At 47.0% G+C, this 18378-nt stretch overlaps 1 protein-coding gene across 1 annotated transcript in view; it reads right to left on the bottom strand.

Annotated features, from left to right (window-relative positions):
• Nucleotides 1-18378, bottom strand: part of AP5Z1 (adaptor related protein complex 5 subunit zeta 1) — a 497387-nt gene that overhangs the window by 39422 nt on the left and 439587 nt on the right. The window contains exon 15 of the mRNA XM_069645515.1: nt 638-770. Within this exon, the coding sequence (XP_069501616.1) occupies nt 638-770 (133 nt within the window). The remainder of the gene's footprint in view (nt 1-637; nt 771-18378) is intronic.

The raw sequence follows: 18378 nt of genomic DNA, 5'->3' as shown, positions 1-18378 counted from the left end.
CAGTCTCAAGTTAACTACCATTTGCTCCAAGCACGGCTAATCGCACTTTCGCTCGCTGGGGAACATTGCATCACTGGTTCTTTCCTCATAATGGCGTTAATGCAAATTCTATGCTGGTACCCCTTATACAGTCTGGTGTTCGGGTACCAGGAAAGGCGTAATAATCATTGCTTTCACTAAACAACCCCATTTCCAATTCTTGTGAATAATAAGAACAGTACATTTCAGTCAATAAGCCGTACATGTCATAGCACCACCTACTACCCATCACGGGAGGTTCACCTCCAGTTAGACCCACAGAGCAAAGCACCATGGGTAAGCAGCAATTAAATTAAATACTTGCATTGCTGTTCCATGTGATATTAATGGTATGGTAGTAGTTCTTGCATTTTTAAACCCATCATATTACTGATGGTGTTGTGTCATTTTAGGCATAGCATTAAAACAATTTTGAATGCAAACAAGCCTGTAGATGACACTCAATTCGGCTCATGATCACAGCTTTTCACTTTCATTGAAATAGCAGTAAACGATAATATGCAGACACATCTGCATCGATCGCCCAGAGATAAAAAGTCAAACTTCCAATCCCAACATTATTCAGTGCCAAACGACAGGGCGATACACAAATCCTTACCACATGGGTGAAGAAGGTCTCTTTGTTCTGAATGTTGGTGGCTGTTCCAGAAAATTCCAAAAGCTCTTTAGACTGTTCCACTATCAGTGAGGGGTGCATTTTGCACAGCTTCAGCAGGTGACAGCTCAAAACCCTGTTAACAGGCGCAAGGAGGAAGTAGAGAGAAGTCTATCAGAATTGTAAACATTTCATAAATCCTACAGATGTTTCACCACAGAAATCGAACAAAGGTGGAAACCAGGTGCATTATTACACAAACTCAACACTGGCCAAAGTCCCTCAGGAACACGTCTGCTGGTGGGTCAGCAAAGGGCAAACCGGACAGCTTCCTGTTAAAGCATGAAACAATGTCTGTATACCGATGAACTGAAGAACCTCTCTATGCCTGGTTGTTCCCGAATCTTCCACCGTAGTTTGGGGTAGCGAGATGGCTAGTGGCATATAAAATGCACCTTATAAATGTAGCCACTCACAAACATTAGCAAACATTTGGCCAATTTTTTATTGTATTTTAGTGTGAAGCTCTATTGGGCCAGAGTAGAGAACATTAGAACAAATTCAAAACACAATCTGCTATTACAGTAAGAAAGACAAAAAGAGTTGTGGTTATCTTGACCTTGCTTTAACTGCTTCAACTACTTCAACCCCTGCAATGAGCACTATATTGACACTGCATACTAATGCAGAAAAATAAGAGCGGATGTTGAGATGGCCTCAGTCTTCCTGGACCACTATAAGTCTTATCTACTGCAAAGAGGTAAAATGACAGCAGTAAAACGCAAATGTTGGGACATTAAGTCAGCGAGAGCTCCCATAATATTGGGATGGCTCCTTAATCTCTCCTCTCTGGTCCTATGCCAATCACAATCAACCTTCTGAAAGTACCCCAAACAATAGCTGTTTACCATCAATAGCTGAACCATGAAAGTAATTGATGCCCACCCAGACTAGAGAGTTAACATCCTCGTACATTCTGGCCTTTCTTCACTGCGAACGAGCTTTAACAGTGATCCATGGTAGAAATAGATAACGGCCCTCATTACGACCCTGGCGGAAATCGAAAAACGATGGCGGAAATGCAATACCGCCATCGAATAGCGCTCGGTGCGATTATGACCCGTCACCGTAAAGTACGATGCCATTAGCGACACCGTAGTGAACGCCAACGCTAACTTCACCAAGTACGCGCACGCGCGCCATGCGAAACCGTAATTACCACCATGGCGCAACGGTATGCGAATTCTGACCCTAGCGGACATTTACCTAACGCCATCAAGCATGGCGGAAAGTACCATTCCGCCATGGTGAGAAGTACGGCAACGCGAACCAACCGTAAATGGCCCTACTGAGTGCCTGTACACCACTCCCTGGCCACATTGCACAACTCCTCGTAGGTGCAATGAAGTCACACAATGCAACCAGTGAAATGTACAAGTCACCCATGCATGCCAACGAACAAATGAATGTAGGTGCTCCAAGTGCCTTGTGAGTGGCCATCCATATTTGCCATGTCACCATTGCCGTACTGATGCAGCACAGGCATGTGAAGGTTCAAGTACAGCAATATGAACTGAAATATGAGACAAAACAACAACAGGCCCCCATCGCCTGACACCAGTGTAAGGCAACATTCAAAGCAGTAACCTGAGGGAGACTGCACCAGCCCTGTACTCTTGCCAGTAAACAAACCAAGCATAAGCATGTACCACACAAGTTGGCAGAGTGACTGAGCAGCCAGGCCCATCTCAAGACGGGCCAATGGGAGCTGCAGGGCACAGATGGCACGAATACAGAAGCTATTCAAATGGAAATGACCTCAGTCTCCCTCCAAGAAACGCACGCAAACACAGGCACCTGTGACCAGCCATATTCTGATAATCACATCATTCCACCAATCCACCTGGCTGACCGGCATCTGTTACACAAAAGCTAATCCCCCGCCCCTGAGCATGACATCATTAAAACAGTCATAATGGCAGCCCCTATCCCTGACCTCACTGGGCTTCGTAGGCAAACGCGCCAAGTACAGTACCACGCAACTATACTCAGAAGCCGGAACCCAATGCAGATCTTCTCACAATACATCGCTCCACAAATAGGAATATGCTACATTACTTGCAAAGAATAACGCTACACGGTTAATATCATAATAGAAATTTAATGCACAACAAAATCACCAAGCCCATACAGCTATTAGGTCATGAACTCCAAAATATATTTCATTATTGTGGGCTGCATCCGCAATAAATGACCAGCTTCTTCTTGTGTGACGCCCTGTTCCTTCATGGTACACAGGGGCTACATTCACGTTCAAAAAGGCAACATGGAAGCGCCTAGAACCGCAGGGCCGTCCCATTAGGTAGGCACTAGTCCAGCTGAAAGGTCGATATGTTGCTCCTAGCCACTAGTACTGCGTAAGGGCATGTGGCCCATTGGCGATCGTCCCATAAAATCGTAATGGTGCTCCACTGATTAACACGAAGCAGCAGGTGTCGGGAGTAAAAGCCATCTGCAGGAGTGGCATACAGATGGCAGCGGCAAAAGGGGAGGAGATACCTGTCACCCAAATGAAATGAAAAAGAATGGTATGGGCATCAGAACTCAATTTGAATTACTCACTTCAATGATCACACTAAATCTACAGCCATATGCATGTTAGCCCACTCAAAAGGATTATTCCCACCCAAAAATCACTTGCGAATCATAACTATATAAATCGAGGTGAAAACACTATTACAAACGAGTCTTTGTGTGCATGCGTCTGTTAAAACAGAATCCATCAGATGGGATTAGTAACGTGCATAGACACAAGTGTTTGAAGGCGCGTCGAGACAGGGAGGGTTCAACAAGGGCAGATAGACGATGGTCCCACTATGGCAGCTCTGCATCACATAGCGCAGGGGAATTGGATAGATTCCAAAAAGCCATGTACATGGTAAACTCTCAATTAAATCATCTGTCCATGCATCCATACATCATTCCCTCATCCCGGTATGAAAACGCCTGATTATTTACTCACATAACATGTGAAATTTCCATTGAGTCTGTGCGTAATGCAGTCTGCAAAATCCACTGTGCTCCAGCCCGGAATTCTAGTGTTGTGAAGTAACATGTATTTGGGAACGTCCTGCCTCATCGTCCACTACGCTATTGCGCATCCCATACTATTCATATCAATCATTGCATTCTCGCCATGGCCCCTGTCCGAAGGACATTAAACAATAGAACTTTATATCTGCAGTCAGACCTGTGGCCGTCTCCTCGCCGCTAGCTGAAAACCGAAAGCGCTGTCCTTCGAATTCCTCATTTGCAACATCACGTCGAAAAGGCATCTGTGACCGCTTGAAATCACAAATTCATCCATGTAGTGCGGCAGTGTGTGCAAATGGCAACTGCCTTCACTCACAAATGGGACGCCCCGCCCGTCGGTGAACCTCGGTACAGTGCTGCATGAGGGTCCACCGTTAATCGAGTACTACATTCCACTGACCCTTCACAAGTTTGTTCGCGACTGTAAAGATAGTATGTGAAACAATGGGACCATAGCAGAATGAACATATGAACCAATGTTCCACTGCCATCGGGATTAAATACATGATTGTAATAGCAAGATGCCATGCGTCGGATTGCAGCGTTGTGTGCGGGACGTGCTCGCCCAAAGGGGATTGCAGCTTGCACAGGTGGAATGAATCACCACAGGTGGAGGCCATACTGCCTGAAAACACATAAATTGCACACCCAACCCCCTCCCACAACCACACCCACTCCAAAATGCTACCGGCAGGACTAGCGATGTTGGCCCTGGGAGACCTGATAGCACTGCAAGTACTCCAACTTCAAGAAGAAGACGAACACCAACTACTACAACAACCGGCCGCACAGAGGAGACGCAGGAGGAGGAGGAGGGCAAGGCAGGGCCAGCAAGGCCCACCAGCACAGCCACTACCACCACGCAGGCAGCCCGCAATCCCACGCCTCCGAGCTCATCCGTTCAACCTCACTGATGAGCAGATCCACACCCTCTACCATTTGGACCGGGACACCATAACCGCCATTGTGGACATGACACACGCTGACCTTGCCAGCATGATAGATAGCCCAACCGCCATCCCACCCCTACTGAAGGTGGTGTCTGTACTACACTTCCTGGCCACAGGCACCTACCAGCACACAGTCGGACAGTTGCATGGCATTTCACAGCCACTGTTGTCACGGACACTATTGCAAGTGCTCGATGCCCTCCTGAAGCACGCAGACGACTACATCTCTCTACCACGCTCGGAGCAGGAAATTACGAACACAAAAGTGGGATTCCATGCACTTGCCGGCATACCGGGTTGCATTGGTGCCATCGACTGCACCCATGTGGAATTGGTTGTCCCACATGCCATGGAGGCCCAGTACCGCAACCGAAAACAATATCATTCTCTTAATGTACAAATGGTGTGTGACTCCAACAGGATCATTACACATTGTTGTGCCCGATTTCCTGGATCAACCCATGATTCTATGGTCTTGAGGAACTCTACAATACCACGCTACATGGAGCGACACGCAGGGAACAGATCCTGGCTACTCGGTGAGTCTCATTTCATGCATGATAATGTGGGGTATGTGATGCGGCAATGACCTGGCAGGAAGGGGGGGGGGATGCGTACGTAGCAATGTCATTCCACAAACATCCTTTATTGTCCACATACAGGTGATGCCGGGTATCTACTGAAGAGATGGCTCCTTACACCACTCCGGAACCCACAGAACCAGCATGAGGAGGACTACAACCATGCCCACTCATGTACCCGTGTAGTCATAGAACAGGCATTCGGCCTACTGAAGGCTCGTTTCCGCTGCCTCAGCAGGTCTGGCGGGGCACTCCTGTACCGCCATGAGAAGGTTGCAAAGATGGTCATGGCATGTGTCATGCTACACAACATGTGCGTACGTAGAAATGTGCCCATGCCCCCTGACGCAGAACTGCAAGCACCTGAAGATGGTCATGATGAGGGTGGGGATGTGGCAGCACCTCAAGGAGTCCGCGAGGCACAGGAGGGCCGTGAAATTCGTCAGATTATCATAGATTCATGCTTCTAGCACTCACGCCTGGTGGCTGATACATGGACACGGGACTTGTGGCACTGTGTGTGTCTGGAACATGCACAATATGGACTGTACGCCTATGAAGGCCTCGTACACAAAGATCAATGTCCACACGTCTCATTGGATGATTGTGAAATGTTTATAGCATATGTGAAATTATGTTACACACCCCATCGACCCGCCACCCAAAAAAGCCCAACACACCCCCTCCACCCTCCTACCTCCCCCCCGAACACCAGTGTCCAAAGATGCTCATTGTCAGTGGGCAGACGCTATTGCAAGCCCCCTCTCCGGGTATCAGGGGCACCCCTGCCAGTGGAGCGCAGGTTCCTCCCAGATCTACGTTGGGGGCTGCCCTGGACGGAACTTGCAACGGATGATGTCTCTGCCTGCTCACGTCCATGCATGTCCCTAAGGGTTTGTGAGAGCTCAGTGAGCACACGGCGCACAGCGGCAAGTTCAGCACATACGTCTTTGGACGTCGCATGCAGTTCCCCCCTCAGGCTCTCGGTGCTTCTCTCCATTTGTACCCTCAGGCTCTCGGTGCTTCTCTCCATTTGTGCCCTTAGTGTCTCTGTACTTCTCTCCATTTCTGCCCTAAGTGTCTCAGTAGATGTTTCTATGGCTGCCTTAGTACCCCCACATTCATCAGCATGCTCCTTGAGGAGCGTGGCCAGTTGCTGCTGTTGCACGATCACCTGGTCGAGGGACTGTTGCCTCTGCTGGGCCATGCCCATTTGCGGTGGTGTCACAGAGGGGCTGATCACCTCATGTTGCCTTGCCACAGGGCTTGTGGGGGATGGCCAGTCGTCTTGTGGGTGCCCCTGCGTGGTATCCTCATGGTGTACGGGATGAAACAAACAGGGGGATTGAGACAGGTCATGGATGGATCCTACATCGACAGCCCCGTTTTCTGTGTCGGAGCATGCTGCCATTAATGCAGTGTCACCTATGGTGCTGCTGCCACCAGAAGCAGTGGCCTTCTGAAGCAGTGGCCTTCTGTGGCATCCATTGGGGGGACCTGTGGTGCTGCTGTTGTGGGCATGCTGGCTGCTGGGGTGCCTGTTGAAGTCCCCTCCTGTGTGCTGCCACTTGATTTGTGCTGCTGCCGTGTCTTGATCCGTGCAGCTGAGGTGGAGGGTCTTTGGCCGTTGGTCTTGGCCCTCTTTGCAGGTGTGCTGCTAGGGGTGTCCTGAAGCTCGTCGTTTGAATCGGACCCTGTGTTGGAGTAAAGGAGGGTGAGCGTTATTTATGGGTCTGTGGAAATTGGAATGGCAATGTATCACATGCATCGGGGTGGTACCTGAGGGTGATTTGGGTCAGGGCCTTGGAGGTGGTTTCATTTTTGTGTGGATTGAGGATGCAGTTGTTTTGCAGCCTGCAGTTAGGGTGTGCATGCTGCACGTGTAGAGGGTGTTTTTAGGATTTTTAATTATTTATGTATTTAAAGTGACTTTTAAAGTGCGCTATCAGGCCAATGTATGTGGACGTTCTCCTGGACATGTGTTTCTGTTGCACTATGTGGACACATGGTACTTCACATGATTGGACATTGTGTATTTAGCATTGTTTTATTTGGCCCACCTACCTGATTCTTCGGATGTCTGCACTCCTTTCTCCATCCCTCCGACTCCCTCTATACTCTCCATTCCAATGGTGGAGGCACAGATTTCTTCCCAGGGGGTCAACTTGATGGGTGATTCCGATCCTCCCCCGGTAGCTGTGGCAATGTTACGGTTGGCTGATAGTATGCTCCGTACGCGTATCCGCAAGTCGTCCCATCGCTTTCTGCATTGCTGTGGGTTGCGGGGTGCGGTCCCCACCGCACTTACCCGCTGTGCCACCAGGGCCCATATGGCCTTCTTGTTCGCAAGTGCCGTCCTGGTCATTTGCGTCGAGAAGACGACGGCAGCATTGTCCTGGAGGGTCTCTGTGAGCACGGTGAGTTCCTCATGGGAGAAGTGGACCTGCCGCTTGCGGTCGCACGCTTTTTTCGCAACTTTTCCCATTTTTATTGTTTTCACTAGGGTGGCTAACGGGTTGGGATGTGTCTCAGGGTCGGATTTTTAATGGTTGTGTTGGGATTCTGATTTTATAGGTGTACGGCGTGCTGTTTCCCGTTCCGGGCCCATGTTTTTACTTCCGTTTCCGTATATTTACGGTCACCGTAATTTTGCGATTACCGCTCATTACGGTGACCGCTATGATGGGTGGCGGAATTGCACCTAGGGCGCCGTACGACGGCGGTGAGGGGCGTTTTGGGGACATTTCCGCCATCGCGGACTTTGCACTTCCGCCATGGCGTAGTGCTCGTGCCCGATGGGTCAGAATTAGCCGCACTTTACTCCGTCGTGCAATGGCGGAAACGCTATTTACGCTATGGCGGTCAGGTCAGTTACTTTCCGCCAGGGTCGTAATGAGGGCCAATGTCTGGTCAATAGTAAGAATTTAATATCACCAATTAACAACTCACATTATCTAACCAACTGCCTTCCTCCACTCCTTAAACATCACACTGCCAGTCCGTGAAGACCTAGGCACTTGGGGGTGGGTTTGCTGCCTTGAGAGGGCATGAAATCGACGTGTTGGTTTCACAATGAGAGCTGCGGCTGCGCACACTGCATGCGCACGAGCAAACTGTTGAGTGCCACTGCAAGATACACAGGTGTCTAGTCACCTGCTTGCTATTAGAGGGATCAATCTATAGCCCTAAAGGAATTTGACTGAATGTACTGAATTTGTTAGGTAATTTCCATGATCTCAGAACATAGTGCACTTATTAAACACGTACAAAAAGTGTCAGACTATTTTGTCGGCCCACTTGTTGCAGTGGTGTTTCCTGGTGAGAAGTCTTCAGGATACGCACAGATAGGATGATTAATAGACCCGCCTCTAAATAAGTTCACATGCCACCTCCTGGAATGCCCTCAATAATTTGAAAGACTTTAAAGCACAAAGGAGCCATGCTGCAGAAAATTGCTCTCTGCCAGCAGTAAGCGGGTAGTGGTTGCAGTGGCGAAGAATTCCTTGAACAAAGAATGCAATTATTTTTCATCCCTTACTCATCAATCCAAAAAAGAACACGCTAATGATAAACTAAGTCAGGGGAGATTTGACCTCTTTCATGTAGTGGGGGACAGGGGTAACTGCAAATGCTAAACCCGTTCTACACACTTCTTGGAAACTACACACATGGTGCACTGTACAGCTCCTAAAATGGCAGCACATTGGCACCTTCAACAAACGGATATCGGTGCAACGTGTTGTGGGCATGCACAGTGTACAGAGTAGGGACTTCAACAAACAAATACATGGTGGCAGGTTATTAGCCCGAGTGTTCTGCTAACACGCCCGCCCCCCTCAAAAAAGCGGGTACAGTGGTCCCTAGATTCCCTTCCTCAAGGACGGGAAGCTTCTCGTGTTGATCGCCATTCATTCTAGGAAATACTTTATTTATATATTTTATTTGTGTACAGGGGGGAACAATGTTCTTGATTGCAAAAGTGCATACAATAGGTAAGACACCAGATTTGAGGGGAAAAGAAAATTGAACAAAGGGTTGAGTTTGAGTGACATTCTGACCAGGTTGTGATGGGCAGTAAAGGAACAGTCACCAGGGTGGACTTACTTAGATTAAGGACAATCAACATTAGACATTTTTAAGTGCAGATAAGTGGTATGGCCAGCTGTGTTAGGTATGTGACCAACATGGATGAAGTGGTATAGTGGAGGCAGAGAAAGTGAAGGACAGAGGCATGTTAGAGGCGAGGGAAAGATGCTAGCTGTAAGGCAGATGAAAGGTAGGTTAAGAGGGTAACTCAGAGGTGAGGTAGGCGTTTAGTTTGGCTTCAAACAAATCAATGTGAACTGTTTCTCAGATCTATGGGGGATGAAAATTCCATGCAAGTGGAGCAAGAAGACAAAGAGCGGAAGAGCACAGAGGGCGAGGTGCCACAAGGGTAGTCGAGGAGGCAGAGCAGAGATTACGAGAAGGCTTGCAGAGCTGTATAAAGGATGATAGATATAGTGGTGGCTTAATATGGTTTCATTTGTGAGCCAGGGGAAGACATTTGAATCCGGGCCTGTTTTGCATCATCAGCCATCCAGCCGGGTGACGACACAAGGAAGTAGGTGTAAAGTGAGGGAGTTCAAAGAGAGTCCTGGTAGCGAAATTAATTGATCTTGTTGAGAGGACAGAAATCATAGTTGGGGAGGCCAAATAGGATGCGGGCACAGTAGTCCAGTTTGACAGAAGACAAGCAAAGTTAAGAGATGCTAGGCAGTGTTGAAAGGAAGGAGATGCCAGATTTTCCTAATATGTTGGAGGTTGAGGCGAGCCGCCATTTCAGTTTTGGAGATGAAAGCAGAGAAGGGTCATAGATGACACAAAGGTTTCTAGCTGATGAAGAGTATGGGAGTGTGTCAGGTGGGAACTGGATAGGCAGGCGAAGAGATTAGAGTATTAGGCAGGGAAGAAAACTACCTCGTTTTGATGGGGTTCAACATCGGAGAGTGCAAAGCCATCCAATATTCAATGGCAGAGAGACTGTTGGAATAATTTGGTTGTTGTCCAGGAAGCGTTGGTACGAGAACCCAAAGGAGGAGATTAGTGCCCCAAGAGCAGAGGCGTAGAGTGTAAAGAGGAGAAAGACAGAGCCTTGTGGAACACCAACAGTTAGAGGAGTGAGTTGTGAGGTGTGGTTGTTCCAGCAGACAGAATTAGTGAAGTGCCAGGTAGGATTCAATTCAAGCAAGGGCTCGATTATGAATCGAGCCCTTGCTTGAATTGAAAAGAAAAGAAAAGAGAGTACTAATGAGATCAGAGCGATCAATGGTGTCAAAGCCAAAGGACAGGCCAAGAAGAATTAGGATATAGGATAAGTTAAAGTGCTTAGCAGAGGCGATGAAGTTGGAAACATTCATGAGAGCAGTTTCTGTTGAGTGACAGGAGTGGAAACCTACTTGTAGGTGATCACAAGAGTTGTGGGTGTCTAAGGAATGTGCAAGACAGTTGAACACAACCCTTTCGAGGACTTCAGAGTAGTGTGGAAGGAGAGACGCAGGGCGAAAGTTAGCCAGTTGTTTTGGACCAGTCCCTTTCTTTTTTAGGAGAGGGATGATTGTGAGCGTTTTGAAAATAGAGGGAAACCAAGCAGAGTCGAAGGACAGGTTGAAGAGTTCAGCGAGATGAGAGGCCACTAAAGGAGCAAAAGGCTGGATTAGCTGAGGAGCAAGAAAGTCTGATGTGGGCACAAGATGGATTAGCCTTCCTCAGTAGAGATAGGACTCCTTCAGGTATCAGGTAATAATGTTGCCATGAAAAAAGTCGTCAGGTTGGTGACTTTTAAAATAAAAATGCTTTCATGATGCAGCCTCCAGGCTAACAAACACTTTCCCCAAATATTCTAGGACTGGAGGTAATAATATATAATTATACCCCTCCTAGAATATTTGGGGAAACAATTTTGGTAGCCAGGAAAGTGTCGCCAGAACAGGACGACTTTTTCACAGTGACATTATTACATTGATCCCTCCTTCAGTATTAGTGTGACTAAAGTGGGAGGCAGAAGCGGAGGGTGATGGCAGAGTAGGTGCAGTGTAGAATGTAGGAGGAGGGAGTGCGAGGAAGGTCATAAGAGAATCTATAACTGTGAAAGGTTTTGCAGCTAAGTAGTCAGCTAGGTCATTAGCTGTGAGAGTGGAGTTGATAGTCATAGGTTTAGTAGGAGTGAGGAGTGAGTTTAGGGTGCCCTGTAGCCTGCGAGGATGGTTGGAGTGTGGTAGGATTCCCTTTTTGGCTCCATCAAGAGAGGACTTAAGAGAGTTCAGGGTTATAGGTAGAGTTGCAGGTCCTTATACGAGTGGTTACACCTCCATTTGCGCCGACAGAGACAGCGTATGAATGGGATGTCCCATAATTGAAGCTGAGACTTAGGTTTGAAAGTTAGCAGTGGGAAGTGAGAGGAAAGTTAGTCATATAGTAGGTATTGCAAAACTGAAGAAGGCAGTGTGAAGAAGGCAGTGTTTGTGGAAGAGGGATCAGGTGTGAAGGAGTAGAGCGATTACTGTATGTCTGAGAGAAAATGAAGAATGGCAGAAGGTTTACATTTCCTTTTAGTAATAGGTGAGGCAAGTGGTGAAAAGGGACCAGGTGGTGGAAAAAGAATGGTGGTGGAAATAATGGAGTGATCATATAGGGACGAGGTGGCAGTACTATAAGTGGCTGAGAGAGAGGTGCAGACTAATAAGAGATCCAAAGAGTTAACCACCAGTGTGGAGGATCAGAAGGACACAGCTGAGAAGATATTTTTGCAATGTAGTTTAAAGTAAAATAAGGCCTACCTTTCCCTCAGTCAATGGGGTGTTCCCTACCTATTGTACTAACTAAGGTACTTGTCAGTCAGAGTGAATATCCAAAACAAGTCTGTCAACTGTTTAAATCTAACCTATCAGATCCTACAAATAGTATAACTAAGGCAAGGAGAATGACTCCCTTCTCCCGAGTGCTGTGTTTCTTCCCAGGGGTTTTCTCGATTATATTGTTTTACTCAATAGACCATATGAAAATAGTGTCTGGTTATCCTTTGGACCAAGTTCTGCACTTCTTTTAGGGGACTGGTAACTTCCTTGTCCTCTTTCTTAGAGATTATCTTTGTTTTGCTCAAGTTCCTTCCCTCTCTCTTGTAGGACTCCAGACCCCTTTGTGTATAGTTCTCCTCTCTGGTATTTCCGTTAGTCAACTTCCAATTATAGTTCACCTCTTCCTGGGGTGCTCGTTCATGTATGATATTTATCTTCCTGACCTGACAGGTTTTGACTCTCCAAATACATCTCTCTTTGTTTCTGTCCTTTCTTATCTTCGGGATATGGGTTGACCTTTCCCTTTACCCAAGACAATAAGATTCCAACTATATTTCTCTCCCACGCTGTCATTTGAGTGTTTCTCTTATCTCATTAATATAGTTCTGATTCATCTGCTTATTTCCAATTCTTTTCCATTAGTAGTGGGACGAGTCTCATTTAACTTCTACGAAGTCCCTTTTAACTTTTCAATATTCACATTCGCTGTACAACCTTCTGTCTTCGGGGGTAACATTGCTGGTAACTGTGGGACTTTAGACTCTCTCTCGGCTTCTTGGTATCTCCACGGGTCACTTTCCACAACATCTCTTTCATATGCGTACCGTTCTCGTTTTGTCGATAGAACTGTTGCTGGGATTCGCTTCAGGAGTTGTTTCCTCCCGCTGGTCGTGCCAAAGTCGTTGTGTGGACCGGCTGCCCACCACAATTGCTGCATGGTCAGGCCACCACCAAACTCCCAGTTCCAACTTGTTTGGATTTCCTCCGTTCTCGCACGCCAGTCTCCCAGTGTTTCCCGTTCCGTGCTGGTGCTGCTTTGGCTTACGTGGTCTCTGCGTTCTGCGATAGTTCTGCCTCCTTCCGCTCTGTTATGTACACGGGGCTTTGCCTGGTATTCTCGGCTTTCTGCCCTCTCTCAGCTTTATGCCTTTTCTCGCTGGTTCTTTGGCTTGTCATCCCTTTTCAGTATCCTCAGCACAGTCCTGTGGCGACTCTAATTTAAAGGTATATCCTCAGTTTCTTGTTGTTGATAATACAGATTCACTTTAGCTTCATGAAACTGATAACGTTCTGTTGTATTAGGTGAAGTTCATATTGTGAGAAACCTGAGGGTATTCTCCTAGGGTAGGCAGACCTTGGAATCCCTTATTCACGAGACCAGGGGAGGGATGGCGCTCTCAGATTCCAACCCTGCGGGTGGACGAGAGAGGGAGGATGACATGGGTAGGGAAGCCCGGGGTTGTGCTTGGGGAAAAACCCCAGGTGTGAGACAGTATTTTACTGAGGAAGGAGTGGAGAATTAGATCTTTGAAACTTTTGTAGGTTGTACTACATCTATCTCCCTTCTTTCCAATGAAACTCCCTTATTAGAATGCCACCACCCATACACCTCTGGCAAACCAATTAACAGCCCAAACCCTGTTACAATGGAAACAACCTCTCTCAGAATCACTGTTTTCACATAGCCCACCAGATTAACCCCAACCATTCTTCTCCACTTCCCTCTGTTAATTTATTTTCAAACACCCAATCTACTTTAACAAAACATCAACATTTTCACAATCTCCTCTGTTTAGTTCATGATCCTGGCTATCCCCGTTTGCTTCATACACCCTACCAATCACATCCCTCCAATTGTCATTTTCCGACTTCTCTGTCAAATGTGACCAACAACTGCAGTCCTTACTCAGTGCACAAACACTACAAAAACCACCCTTCCGAGATTACCACAAACCCCTCTAATACAAGGACTATAATTCCATACAACACCTCTTCCCATCCAACCCCTAGGATACTTGGAAACTCTACCACCCCTCTTTCCCAACACGAACACTTTTCCATGCAATCACAATAGACAGACTAACCATAGTGCTGTTTACCTGACATGTCCCAAAACAAGGGTCAGGCAAAGTCAGGCAATTAATCAAAACCGCACATACCTGCCGGCCCTTTCCCTTCCCCACACGGATAAATGGTGGAGCAAGAGAGCACACTACGAACAAGGCAGACCGCATGACGCGAGAGCCAATTCAGAACAGCAGTTCAAGAGAAGGTGAAAGAGGGCGCGAGTCGAAAGGATACCAAGGGGAGAAGTGTCCTTGCCCTTATCGACAGAGACCCGTGAAGCCTCAAGAGAAGGAATTGTAAAACCGCATACAATAGCCAGCGTGTGTTGCAGCAGATATCAACGGTACCCGGACGCCTCCTCCGCCGACAGCCAAGCTGGGGAGAGATGCATGGCCCAATGGTACCGGCCTTGACTCTACAAGATAAGAAAGCAAAGCAGTTCATCACAGCTGGTGAGTTGAGGGGAGAGCCGATAAAGAAACCGAACTGTGTTGAACGAAAGAAGCAAGTGGCTAATTGAACTTTGAATAAACAAAGAACTGATTGCTTACTGAAAAGGGGAAAGCCAGCATAACAGAATCAACCACCACGTGGGTATTCACTTGAGAAACGCTAGGCGATTACGCTGCAATTGAACTACAGTAACCAGAAGGCCTCGGGAGAAAGGCGAGAAGAGGGGTCAAAGTGGTCATGCCGGGGTTGTGTCAAATCCTCCGTATAGTCGAACGTCTTTGACCAGCAGATGATTGGGAAAGAAAATGGTAAACAAATCCTGCATGGTAAAAAGAGTGCATGAATGGTGCGTTGTGAAGGTTGGCAGGAGTGAAGCCAGCGGAGGTATGCTAATGGAAAGGGACAAACGCATAACGTCCCTATGGACAGAATGTTGACAGGAGTGAACTCTATCGAGGGATGTCCACAGTGAACTGTTCTGCAAAAGGTGGCCAGAGTGAACCCGGCAGAGCGAGGCCGACAAGCAGGGGTACATCATGTGCTGTTGTTTAAAAAGACATTAAGATTGGTGAAAACAAGAAGTATTGCAAGACAAGGAGAAGTGTCACATCCTGACTTATTATTTGTGAACACTTCTTTCTTTATTGAAAGCCCTATCCCACACTTTCTATAATTTTTTTTTAGTATAGGCCTTTTTACTTAGACAAGACGCCACGAGGACAGCCTTATTTTTCATTTGATGGTCGACGTTTGCTCCATTTTAGATTTAGGATTAAGTTAGGCTTTTTTCCACCCTGCATTTACAGTTTAATAAACACCCTTGAACTGTGATCACTTGTGCCTGTCTTTACTGTTGCCACCATGAGTTCCTTACAATATAAGCCATCACTTAGAGGGTATCAGGGAGTTTCTCACAGGAACAGGAGTCTTTGTTCCCAAAGGGTTAGTCTCTCCTGGTGCGGTCTCACTTGCCTTGACCCCTAGGCAGGGTGTTGTGCAGCAGGCTCACATCCCTAGCCTCACAGGGGGTCTCCCCCTTGAAGGCGGAGGGAATTCCCTCAATTTGTCACAGTAGGCAGGTTATGGATAGAGCGGAGAGAATTGTTACTAAGAAAAGACTTAATTTCAGGATTCTGAGAAGTGGTTGAAGAGTGAAGGGTTAAGTCACCCAAGAGAATGAGATGTTTGGTGGAAAGAGAATCAAGGAGCTGCCTAGGTTCAGCAAAGAATGGTCCAATGGGACCAGGCGGGCGATAGATGGTGATTATGTGAACCCGAGTGAGGCGGAGCAATAGTAGATGGTCAATGCAAAAGAGGCAGGAGGGGGCATGGCATTGGTGATTTGTGAGGCAATGAGGCATGAATAGAGTAGGTGTCTGACGCCTCCACCTCTGCCAGTCAGACAAGGAGAGTGGATCAAGGATAGTTTGGAGTTGTGTAAGGCCGCCAGAGTGGCAGTGGCAGAAATCCAGGTTTCAGTGATAACAAGGAGGTCTTGGGGAGGAGATACATGCTTCTGGTAACACACAAGGATAAGGGCTACAGGGGCAGCCATTGTGCAATTATTACAACAAACACAGTATTAAGGGTGCACCCAAATTTGTGTACGACTTCAACAATGTGACTTATTAGAATGCACCACAATATAAGCACACAATGATACACAACCTTATAATTAATGAAACTGATGTTTACTGAACCACGCATCACAATGGAATAAACAGGTATGTGTAATAACTCATGTGCTTCAGTCTATAATCCAATAGGTACCTTAACTTCGCTGGACTCCTGTGACAGGTAGGATATCAATTGAGGCCACAGGGCTTGTAAAATCCACTAGCCCACAAGCATTGGCAAGTAGTTTTTATGCAGGGCGAGTACCATTTGCATGATACTTGACCTTGCTGGGGAGTATGGGGACGTTAGAAACATATTTTTAATTTACTGTAAACACACTTTGATTGCAGTAAATGGCAAATACAGGTTTTACTGTGCATGCTTGACAGCATTGCAGCAAATATGAAGTGTGCTTATGGCGATATGTGCCATTTTACAAAAAGCACTGGTAAATAATTTGTCACCAGTCACCTTGGGGCAAGTGAATTTCTCTTTGGTCGAGTATGTAAACTAAGGAACTCGCCCTGCAGGTCTAGTGGGATTTTTAAGAATTTGCATGGCCTGGGCAATCTCTATTGACCACAAGCTATCAGAGGTTCTCATCTGACCTATTCCTTCTGTGGCTGTTTCTTAGAGGTGTGATGAAGTGTCGCATAACTTGCAGTGGAATACCATTTTGAGTGTATGTTCCCTAGCTATCCTACGTTGACCTGGCCCATGGCATTGAAGAAAAGGGAAGGGAAAAGAGGGATTCAGCATCTCCAGTATTGTACCGCAGTGGTGTGGTATTCCAAGGTATGTAGTTGCGTAGACGAGATCAGGGGGTCTGTGAAGAATCTGATTGGACAACCTGACCAGGTGAGAGTTGGCAGAAGTCAGGCATGTAACTATTCAGCAGTGAGGAGGAGAGGGGAAACCCTACCAGACAACGGAGCCCTTGATATGAAGAGGGGAAGAACGCAAGAGGCAGGGGAAATCAATAGGGGTCGAGCGGAGCGGTCAGGAGCAATCGCTGACAAGTATACACAGAGAAGAGAGAAGAACAATAAGCTACCTACTCAAGGTAACGCTCTTTCGACTGGATGTTCCTCCCACGTATTCCTCATCATTAATATATCGAAGTCTGCTTGCAGATTGCTTTGGTATCATTTTTTCCTAGGGTCGTGCAGCGTCCAGTCATGGCCTTCAACTGACTCCCTAGCATCCCTCGCTGTGAAGTCGACGCTGGTATAAGAAGCAGGCGTGGTGACAGTTACTTCAGTTCCGTATTTTCTGTATGCCAGTGTGCTTCGAAGCTATCGCCTCAGTGAAAATTAGATTGCGTTTTCACTTCATATCAAGTCGATATTCATTCGACATGTCCTCAACACCGAAGACGGGATTCAAGCAGTGTGCACACTGTGGGGTAAAAATGTCCATTAGAGACCCGCACTGCATCTGTCTGTGGTGTATGTGGATAGGCCACAAGGTGGACGACTGTGGCTCGTGTCAATCCATGATAGTCAAGCTCTTGTGGGAAAGGAAATCAAAGTAGATCAGTCCTCTCCCAAATCCCCATCCATTACTCCGTTCAAAAGAAAATCTTCTTCAGACTCGAGGGATGTAGCGCCCAGAAAGAGCATCCTAAACGCGGGAGACGCTTGAGATCAAGATCACAACACTAGTCGTCGTCTTCTCACAAAAAGAGTAAGAAACAACATCACGGATCGTTGTCTTTCCCTAAAAAATCTTCGACTCCAGAATTTGGAGGAAGATTACCGCTTAAAAATGCTAGACATTTTTCAGAAACAAGCTCCTCCGAGGCCCCTCTCAGTGAGTCAGGGAAATCAAGCCATGCCCCTGCATGTAAAAAGACCAGTAGGGAGTCTCATGTGTCTCCTTCCCACGTGCTTAAGAGCCCGGTAAGAGAAGGTCCTCGACACAAGTCGAAGGAGTCTTCTTCGATACATGAGAAGAAACCAACATCTTCCTCCTCAAAGGAAAAGGAATCAGGGCCATCATATCCGGTCTCGAAGCTTTCATTAAAGTTGTCGAAGCCGTCGAGTACTTTGCCTGAACAATGGAGACACAATCAAATTGAAAGCATGAACGCATTCAAAGCCGTCGGCTCATTCACGGACCGCTTCTGCGAAGTCGAGTCCCTCTGT

This window comes from Ambystoma mexicanum, chromosome 2p, assembly GCF_040938575.1.
Source record: "Ambystoma mexicanum isolate Mex_15411 chromosome 2p, UKY_AmexF1_1, whole genome shotgun sequence".
In the NCBI taxonomy this organism is placed as follows: domain Eukaryota; kingdom Metazoa; phylum Chordata; class Amphibia; order Caudata; family Ambystomatidae; genus Ambystoma; species Ambystoma mexicanum.
This window is presented reverse-complemented; position numbering and strand designations above follow the sequence as displayed.